General features: G+C 46.7%; 1 protein-coding gene across 2 annotated transcripts in view; it reads right to left on the bottom strand.

Annotated features, from left to right (window-relative positions):
- Positions 1–81: 81 nt before the first annotated feature.
- Positions 82–10,781, bottom strand: part of VASH2 (vasohibin 2) — a 33,968-nt gene continuing 23,268 nt past the window's right edge. For both annotated transcript variants that reach the window (XM_062489293.1, XM_062489294.1), the window contains 3 exons: positions 8,906–9,287; positions 6,893–7,008; positions 82–2,402 (listed from right to left, as the gene is read on the bottom strand). In XM_062489293.1, the coding sequence (XP_062345277.1) occupies positions 2,333–2,402; positions 6,893–7,008; positions 8,906–9,287 (568 nt within the window). In that variant the 3' untranslated portion in view covers positions 82–2,332. The remainder of the gene's footprint in view (positions 2,403–6,892; positions 7,009–8,905; positions 9,288–10,781) is intronic.

Below are 10,781 nucleotides of genomic sequence, written 5' to 3'. Positions count from 1 at the left end.
TTTTAAAAAAAGACTACTGTGATATTTTTATTGACATTTCATGCTGTGCATATACAAGTGATGAGAAAAAGCCCAAAAAAGTCATGCATGTTTTGCTATACTATTTGACCACTTTGCTGTCACTTGAACCACACTTAAGACAAATGCCATCATAAGCAAGTTTCAAGAGAGTATTTCAGCAGAACTTTAAACAAGAAGCAAAAGCAATTTGTCAACACACCTCTACAGAATTAAAAAGCTTCAGTATCAGTTAACAGAAAATAAATTGTGCTGGACAAGGGTAGAAACCATATACAACCATTATTTGGCCTGAAGTAAACCATGGTTTAATAGAAAAATTTGCAACATACCAGATAACATTGTGCTATAGGATACAGCTGATCAAAAGTTTTTCCACATCATTTTATCCATCAGAAGTCATTAAAAAAATTGTTTGGGTCACAAGACACTGGACAGCACAAAGTTTGAAACTGAAACTCTGCAGCTGATGTCAAATTACACAAGAATTTCTACCAAAAAGAGTATTTCTCTCTCTTCAGGTTCACTTCTTAACTAAAAAAATCCTTCCTGTGAACACAGGAGTGGAACAGTTTAGAGAAAGAGGGATGGGAAAGGCCTTCCTGTTATTGATATGGTAAACTTGGATAAAGAAGTGTCACACTTTTGAATTTTCTTTCTACAGCTTCTGAAGTCTTAATTAGTAGAAAGCCTTTCACTGGCTGTAGAAGTTTGCTGGGTCTTGGCTGGTTTTTCTTGTCCTAGGCAGGTGAAATTCTGCTTTTTGAGCAATGAGGTCTGTGTACAAGCAATTCTTTCCTTCTGTATTCATTCATTTTCTGGCTGATAGAAGCGTTCTAGGAGCTTAAATCATTCAGTTTGAATAAGCATTACTGTCAGCCTGCAACAACATCCATTTTCATCAAGATCCCAAAAAAGTAAATGCCCAGGAGGGAACATACGCCAGGCCCGTGGCAGCATCATCTATGAGTACAGCACAGAGGGTAGAGGCTGGACATGTACAATAATCCAGTTTATATTTAGGCACCTAATGAAACATTTCCAGGAATGCAGCACTCGAATGCTTCCAGAGAACTTCTCTAAGTCGAATGGTGGACCCCAGCGAGTCTTAAGCACATCACTTGAGAACACTGCTGTCCATCACAGGTCCTTAGCCAAGTCTTACAAATGAGCAGGCAGGAAGTAGACAAGCTTGATTTTCATCTATTTCAGCCATACTTCCTTATTCAAGTCTGACTAAGTAATTGTTACTACAACACATGTAGGAGAACTCCCTGCACAGCACAGCAGAAGGTTAACTTCAGCCTGCCATGCCTGATTTAATATAAGGTGTCAAGGCATCACCATCAGAGACTGCTCAGCCTTTCAAAGATGAGGTTCAAATGTACACATAAATGTGAAGGGAAAAGTACATAGACTGAAGTTAGCAATTCCCACAGTTCTTCCATTATTCCAGGTACTAAATACATGAGAAAAAAGCTGACTTGTCTCTACAAAACAACAATCTCTATGTTTTGTGCTTCGGCAGTGTAGTTCAGAAAGACTAAAAGCTTGTGACAAAAGTATAAAAAAAAAATATGAAAGTTTAAAAATCCATTATTCATCAATTATCATCATTTAAAAAACCTCAAACCTCGTATCTTGCCTAACAAGATGTCAGTGTTAAGAATACACTTGCATATTAACATCTTTCAGCAACATGCAGAAAATAATAATACAGGTGGCAGTAAAACATCCTGTGCTGTTTTAATACTCCCAGTAATGCTGGGAACAGTACAAATTAGTTAGAAAACAATACTGACAGTTTTGCATATCTATTAAGTCTAGTGAGGTAATATTGACACTTTAAAAACTTATGCCACTTCTGCACTGCTTGCTTTTATTGCTGAATTAAAGATTAATAGTGAATTATTTTCTTTTTTAATTGCACTGCACCCCAGCACGTCTTAATACTAATTCATTAATTATTCCAATGCTACCACCCAGCACAAGGCCAAGTTCAATTAACACTTGTACAAGGAAATTGTATTTGAAGAAACTCACACCACTGGAGTCACCTGCTACATGATGGGAGAGAAAAAAAAAATCTCATATCCTGGCAAATCTAATTTTAGGTTTCTTCACTGATGCCTTTTCTACAAACTGAAATAAATGCTGCCACCAAAAAAAAATACCCCCTATTTTCTAGGTCAAACTTTTATTGTGAGAGTACATAAGTTCATAACTAGTCCCATTCCTTTTTCCTTCCAAGGGAGTGCAGGTAAAGTGCAGCGGCAGCAGCGGGAAGCCCTCTGGAGTCGGCGGTGTGGCTGTGTCAGATGCGGAGCTGGTAGCCCACCTCGTTGAGTGTAGCCAGGTCTCCTTTCTTGTCCAGCACCGCCGGCCTGCGCACAGGAGGGGAAGAGGGCGCTGCTCACCCGGTATGGAGAGCACAGCAGTCACACGGGAAAACGCTTGCCTCAGAGGAGGGCTGGATAGAACTAATGTTGTCATCTTAAACACAATCCTGGTAAATCTGCTAAAGGAGCTACTGTGTATAGAGCTATCTGTGCGTTGCCTCTGAAGCTACGCACCAGTGAAGGACAAGCTGTGCCATGCTCGATTCAGGATGTGAGCCCGAAGCACCCCTCCTCCTCCCGACTTGAGAGAGGGCCTAAATGAGTAGCTAAGACTAGACACGCCCCACCTGTCATCTACCCCGGAGCAGGACTCCGGCTTCTGCTGAGAGCAAGCAGGCAGGGTCTCTCCCAGCCTGCCCCTTCCTCCTGGCTGGGTCTGTGTGAAGGGCTGGAGCCCACCAAACACAGGGTGGACTCCCTTCAGTCTCCCGGCATCCAACATTCTGATACCATTCACCTGAGTCATCACACACACATGGATGCTATTTAGGCTATTTAAGTATTCCACCAGGCTTAAACAAGGGAAACCTCGAGCTCTCAGTCTCTCTTCTTAGCAAGCAAGAAGCTTCTGCAACAAAGTTGTCAGACCAAAGCTATCCACCTGATTTATAGTCTGTGGAAACTCTAATCTGAGAGCTTATTGCAGGCTCCTGGTTGTTTTCACACTGAGCCCTCTGTTTGCTTTCTAAAGAGAGACATTGTTTAAAGCACACATTTCTCTAGTACTCTATAGCACATCTGCTTCTCTGCAGAAACACAGCTAAAGCCCCAGTATTACAATGGGATGCTGATCATGGCTCTGGTGCTTTCAGTTCCTCAGCCCTGGTTTCCAGCTTTGTGTGCTTGTTCTTTGCTCACTCTGCAGCAGATGTGATCCCTGAGTTTGCACAGCCAGACTGGTGCTTATCTCCCCGCCGCAGGCTGCCAGCCCATTCCCACTGGAGCAGCTCAGGGCAGGCAGCAGTGCCACAGGCAGGCTGGAAACCAGGGAAAGGCCAGCCCTGGCTGTGGCACACTGCTGGGGCACACACTAGGGAAGAGCTGTACTGCTGCAGCCCCAGGAGCTGGGGGTATATCACTCACACATACACATGTGCAACAGAACCTCTGAAATACATCTTAATTCTTTGATTCAATAAGGACTTTTTTATTTTTAAGAACAGAACTGCTAACACCAGATCTCTGCTGAGAATCCGCACAGAATTTGAGAGATGGGAACACTACTATGGACAACTAATGCTCTTCTGCCTAGTGGCACATTGAATGAAACCTGTTGCTTTGCCACTCACCTAAGCACCTCTTATAATAACCCCACCATCCTCACTACAGTACTGCCCTGCACCATGCCTCATGTTTGTCTCAGTTTAAGTATTTCACAGAAGTGAAGGAGTCTTCACTGATTGCTCTCACATGCAGAAAGGGATCACACTTAAAGAAAACACTTTAAGATAGTGTTTGCATTTTTCCACACTATTCCTTCAGAGCAGATGGGATTTGACTAAGCAGTAAACAAGCTACAAGTCGCATCCCTCAGAGCTTGGGTAGGAGTCAGAGACCAGCAAAAGATACACTGTATGAAATTTCCAGTGTCTTTCCTCCCTTCCTCCAATTTAGGAATCCTCTTCACACCTTTTTCTCCCTCCCTGTAATTAAGGTCACAATATGGTTTCAATTAAAGCATGCCTGGGTGGTAGTACCTTCTCTGATAATGCAAGAGAGATGGGGAGTCACTGTACATCCATGGTGGCGTGCCCATTTCCACCCATCCACAACTGTCTGTAGCTTTTAGCTACAGACAGACTGTCCTCCATAAGTTTCAGGAAAAGACAAAACCTGGAGGCACCACAGGTCCCATTCTCCTTGGCTGGCAAATGACCCAGTGCCAAATGTGCCCTCTGAGGTGTGGGGTTTCTGCTTTACTGGCCCATCAGATCACACCTCCTGTCCAAAGCACCCTAACCATGAGCAGGTGAGCAAGCTGTTCCCAGTTGCTGGGCAAACTGTACTCATGAGCTGTCTGCACTGCAGCTGCCTGATTTTACACGTTCTAATGTAATCCTGTCCCCTTGCACATCCTGATAGACTAGGAGAATTTCAACAGCTACACTGGGCTGGAAGCACACAAGGCCAGTGTTGCCATGCCACTCACAGAGCATGCATGTTAAGCCTCAACATGAAATTGAAAAGAAATAGATCTGGTGAGCTGACATTGAGGAGTAATGATTCTCCAGGGTACTGCATGATCCTCCCTTCCAAACTCACAGCAACCCTCCAGCTCCAAGCACTCCTAATGAGCATGAAACACCACATTGCCTGTTCCAGCACAGGTCTGCAATTTACTGCACCCTTCTGCTTTGGGACTTGAGAGAATGGGCAAGTGGACACAGTAAAGCTTCAGACTTACCAGAGAGATTCACACCACCCTATCTACATCCTCTGTATTCATGCAGGATCACACCAGCTGTGGACTAAGAGCACGTGGACTGCTGCACAGCTCAGTTAACAAGCTGCAATTTGACCACACACCAACCTCCTAGGCAGGCATGTACTGGGTATTTCATTGCCACCTGTCCTGCAATATGCCCCACCTGCCTTGAAGCTGCATTTCCAGGCTAAAAGGCTATTGTGGGCTTGCTGGCAGCCACCACTGACATTTACCTAATAAACTGGAAGGAAGAAGGATGAGAAGTTAAACGTTTGTGGCTGTGAAATCCTCTTCCATCCTTAAGCACAGTTTCAGTGCTTGTCCTTCAGAAACAATCCAGCCAAGACACTCTAGTTCACCCCTCCACATAGCCTTCAGTGGGAGATTTCTCCCAACGGCCCCATGTAATTTCACTGTTGACAAAACCCAGGCTGTAATAACAGCTTGTCATCAGCAGGTGAAGCCTTTCAATTCAATGTGTTATTCAGTCCCTTCCAGCTCACACTAGAGCAAAATACTTCTCTCCCCCTCCCCAGCAAGCTCAAGAAAGCTGTAATTACAGGATCTGAGTAAGAGATCCACAAAGAAACAAAACTGTGTTGATAAGCACAGCCATTCTTTAGCTAGGATTCCAGCCTAAAGCCTAGCAAACCTGACTCTTTCCTATTCTGTGTGTAACACAAAGGCCTCTTACTCCATCAGGTTCTCAGAGATCCATCAATACGGAGAAGATAATATCCCATTTCTCCTCTGGCATTTCTTGCCTTGTATCAACTGCTGCATGTGTTGGGATGTGTTATTCAGTTCATTCCTTATCAGAGAATGCCATTCCCCCTTCCCCCCTGAGGGCTCACAGCTCATCACACTGTGTCTGGGTCCTGCATCTTCTACCACAGTGACCCAGCACTTATTTTAGAGTTACATATTACTTGCTCTTGATACAGACCAACAAAGCAAAACCACTGGGCAGGTAATAGGTGCTGAAGCCACTGCAAGGCCACCTGTACACATACTCCCTGTCTTTCTGTCCCAGAAAAGCAAAGCTGCCAAGGAGAGATCAGTCACTGCAGAGCAGCCACATGCTCAGCAGCTCTTTCAGGAAACCACCTCAACTGGAGAGTCTCCAAGCCCAGTGACACTCACTCCTCACCAGAAATACTTGATCCACTCCAGCAACTACAAAAGCACTATCAGAACCTCAAAAATGAAACTGTTCCTCAAAGACTATCTAGGAGGTAAAGAAACCTGAAGCAGCTCAACCCATTACAACTATAATTAGCTATGCACTAAACAAGGAGCTCAGTGACAAAGCCCAAAGTACAGCATCGTGGACTGAGTGTGAATGAACATGTAAAAATAAAAGCTTGCTGTGAAATCATCTGCTGCTAATGTATCTTCAAGTTAACTTTAGAAGGTTAGTCTAATGTCTTTGTTAGCTGCTTTAAAATAAATAAATAAGTGCTGAGACAGTAGTCTGGGAGCCTATTTAAAAAGCAATGATCATAAATATGTGACTAATCTGGGTTATGTATAGGCTTTCACAGTTGTCAGCTTCCTGGCATGGAGCATTACAGCTAGAACTCAGCTCTTCTATGTCTAAGGTAGGGGAGTCTGAATTGCCAGCAGCTGTAAAAGGCCTGTGGATCTGGAAGCACAGTTTTATCCATTTAGAGATAATGCATCCATCCTTTCCTACACAGCTAAAGAACAACTCTTAGCTACAACACACATGGAAAGTGGCCTGGGTTTTTTTAAACCTGATTAAAATCAAACGATACAATTCAAGTGATGTTGTCACTTTGGAAATACAAGTTTACTTTTCCACTGTCTCTAAGCTGCTCAGTCCAAGGACCCTGCACAGAGAGGCCATCAGGCAGCACAGCAATGCCAGGACATCAGCAGTGCCAGGAGCTTCTGGAGCCCCTCGTGAAACTAAGGCAGCTGGTGCAGTTTTCCTGTATGTACCAACGAGCACGGAAGTTTTGTACAGCCAAGTAACATCACCCCCTTCCCCTTCTGCCCCAGCAGGGATGGTGGCAGGAATACTCACGATTTATCTCTCCTGCAGGCCCGTCTCTGAGGGCTGCCTTGCCTCCGGCGAGGGGACAGCGACTTACCCCGGGATCTCTCCTTCACTGGGGAATGGGCACTTGAGGGTTTCAGAATCTGTGAGAGATGGGGGAGGGAAGGAAGTGACCTTCAATAAAGGCAATTATTCACTGCAAATAAAAATTTAAAATAAAGGGCCTCGTACAGTAGCAGGGATGGCACACAAAGAGCCTTCAGTCCCTTGGGGCTTATTCAAACCCTGCCCAGGTTAAGAGGAACTGAAAGCTGTTATCATGTGATAGCTGCTAAGGGGCCCCCTGCAAAAATTAGTTGGTGTCACCAGTTCAGTTCCCAGCTGAACACTGTCTCATCAACAGCTTTCTTCAGAGCTGGCAACAGCAAGAGATAAGAAAAATGGCTTTGAGCCTCAGCTGAAAGAAAGGCAGCCAAATCACCCTCTCCAGCTTTTCTCTCAACAAACAGAGATGACCATCTCTCAGGCTGGCAGCTGAACTCTGACAGTGAGGCTTTTCAATTGGAGACCTTGTCCCCATCCTCCAGGCCCTCCAACATCAGAGGGCCATCAGCATTACACTCACACTCAGGACTGCTTGAAAGACCTGATCCTCCAAACTCAGCCCACTGACAAATGGAAGCCCTCTGTATTCTGTAGTAATTCAAGGCAAAGACCAAGTGCAGGGCCTTCAGCCTTCAAGGGCTCAGGGCTGTGGTCCTGGCCCTGAGGCATTCATCAGAACCAGACCCAGTGTCACAGCCCAGCACACACAGAGAGCTGGTCCCTCTATCAAAAGCAAGTACAAAATTCAGTAAGTCATCCACATATATGGACTTCTTCAACTCGAGCCTGCTTCAGCTGTTTGCTCTCTGGATAGTATTACAAGCATATGAATAGAGAAGAAGGAAAAAACCCAAACTTAATTACATCAGTAATCAAGCCCATATGCTTAAGGTGACAGCATGGCACAAGGTGGCTCTCAAAACTCCTTGGCAGGGCAGGAGAGATGGCAGCAGAACATAGGGGCTATGATGCCACTGGCAAGGCTCACAACCAAGGTCAAGGCAAGGGGGCAGATGTCTCAGCCAAAAGGCACGTGGCTGCTACGTAGGAGCCGTCCTTTAGCAGGGAAGGGGACAAGAACCCAGAATAACTTGGACACGATGCCACATACCTCTCCACAAGAGCCAAACCCATACTTAGCAACACACCTGCTCTGCTCCTGCTGCTGGCAGCCAGCTGGACAGGCACCAAATCCGCTTCCACTGTGACCACAAACAGCTCCTCGCCCACGCCAGGCTCAGTGGCACGGTCAGGGACACCCCTTGTCCCCAAGGGCAGCCAAACCCTCCAGGCCCCTGGCAGCCTGCCCTGTCTCCCCGTTGTTTCCCAATGAGTTCTTCAGTCCAACCAGCCAGCAGGGAAGCACCAGTCTGTCAGGGAGTCCCTTTACTCGCCTTTCCCACATAACCTACTCTGTGATCTAGCTGGAGGTGGTAGACATCAGGCCCCTGGCATGTCAAGGAGAGGCAACCACTGACACAGATGTTCCATGGCAACTCCTGCAACTCAGATGGAAAACGCAGACCCACCCCCCCCGCCCCCAACACCTGCGACCAGGCCACTCTTCCAGGCAGTTCCAGCCCCAGCCACGCTGATTTTTCCCAACCACCTTCTTCTGGAGTCATTGAGGAAAGAAAATTGGGCAACAGTTCCCTGGTAGCCAGGGACAAGTATGGATTCAAGGTTCAATTGATATTCAAGTATGGGTTCAAGCATTTCCCAGGCTAAATGGGAGATCCTTCAACTAAATAGCTGTAAGGGCTTGAAAGCACACCAAGTCCTGGGGAAGCAGCACCAAGGGAGATGCAAGCACCCCCCACCCAGCACACCTGATACCTGCATGATCTCAGGCTGACACAGAGCAAGACCCATCTCTGCAGAATGGGACAAGGCACAGCTTCCTCCTGAGCCCAACACCCACATGCACGGACTTACCTTCATCCTCATATCCCTGGCAAACTTCTCCAGCTCCTTTCTGACTTCTGTGCGCATCATTTTGGACACATTGAGGACCAGCTGTTTCCACTCGATGGGCTGGAAGCTGTGCGGCTCGTGCGGGACATACAATCCAATTTTGACTTTTTTGACTGAATGCAAGTACTTTTTGTAGGAGTCTTCAAAATCGAAGATGAGGTCGCTCAGAGTTCGGTAAGTGAGAGGTTTGTCCATCAGATCTGATCGCCTGCTCATGCCCAGCGAGCCATAGCGGCCGTTGCAGTAAATCCCAAGCACCACGTGATGAAAATAGTTCCCTGAGAAGTGGGTTTTAAAGCTGATGGGGAATCGTTCCACCGAGGGCTGCCCATTTGTTAAGTAGCTGGAGCGCACTGCATCAAGGCAACAACGGTGCTGGGAAAGCAGCAGGTACTATCACACCTCTAAGACATCTGCAGCAGGTTTGCAGTTTTTAACTGCCAGGACAAAGGGCTTCCTTGTAAACACAGACTTGTTTTCACTGCGCCCAGATACTGCTAATGCTGCCAAAGCCCATTTCACTGCTTGGAAAATAAGATGCAATGGTTCAGACGGGGAAGGGAGTGACTCTAATCACACTTACAGGAAAAGATAAAAGCCACAGCACTGTTCAGGTCAGCACACCCGAAGAAAAACCTCCTTCCCTAGAGCTGTGAAAGCTTCCCATTTGATAACAACCTCAAACTCCCATGCTCCCAAAGGGAAAAGGGTTTACTTCCCTTTCTTGAGTGTTTGATATAAATTCATTTACTGAGCTTCATTTTCTCATGTCTTCAAATAGTACCAAAGAAATTTGGATTTATTCCTCTCCAAGGTGACAGTCTGCCTTTCCTTGTGTAAACTGGTCCTCAACATTGCCATTCCTCATACAGAGTGTTTTAGCATGTTACCCTTGTAACATGTTGCTGAAAGGAACCAAAGGAAAGGTCCAAGATGAATAATTAATGAGATAAGCATAGAGACATGGTCAGAAACAACGCTCTTAAAAAGCAAACCCTGTCCCTGAAATCACTAACTGGCCATTTCAAAGGCACCACATGCAGAGGCCAGGACCAAGCTCTGTGCCAGCGTAGAGTGTGATCTCAGAGGGGAGCTACGTGCAGGTCACCTCCTTGGGAGGCTGCTGGCCCGTGCCAGGGAAAGGACAGGCTGAGAATCCCTCACGCAAGCAGCTTTGCGTCAGCACCTACGTTGCACGCAGCTCCCTGCTGCTAATCCTGGGACAGCTGAAACTCACCCTGGCTCCACGTGCTGGCACCTGGCCCCTGGGACAGCAGGTGCCCTTCCCCTCTGCAGCTGAGGCCCCCACCCATGCCTGCAGTATGGAAGAGGGATGGCCAGAAAAGGCTGCAGCAAAATGCTCCAGCCTGGGGTTACTCCAGCCAGAGGCACCTGCTGTAACCTTGCAGCCACCCCTTGTGTCAGCTGGTCATGGCGCTGCCACTACAAAATACACCAGCACAAAAGGCAGCACTGACAGGATAGTGTCAGAGCACCCTGACAGCTGGAGGAGTGGGCTCAGTTCCCACTGAAGCTGCAGGAACCTGCTCTGTCAGGGATTCTGCTCTGAGGATCACCAGCATCCCCTCCTCTTCCTACCCCATGCCCAAAAAGGAGGTATTTAACAGCAGTGAAACAAGAGCCACCCCACAGCTGAGATACCCAGGGATGTTACTATGACCAGCTTTCCTCTCCTGCCTGCACAGCACAGTTGTCTGACAGCTGCTGGGAAACAGAGCACAAAAAAGCCTTTGTATCAAGACTATAAAACACAAATTGGGCTCAGTTCTGGTTCTGCCCAGCTTGACATGCCACCACCTCACCACCAGTGTGACTC

The sequence above is a fragment of the Cinclus cinclus genome, chromosome 3 (genome assembly GCF_963662255.1).
Source record: "Cinclus cinclus chromosome 3, bCinCin1.1, whole genome shotgun sequence".
Taxonomy (NCBI): domain Eukaryota; kingdom Metazoa; phylum Chordata; class Aves; order Passeriformes; family Cinclidae; genus Cinclus; species Cinclus cinclus.
Note: the sequence above shows the minus strand (reverse complement) of the source record. Positions and strands in the feature narration are given on the sequence as shown.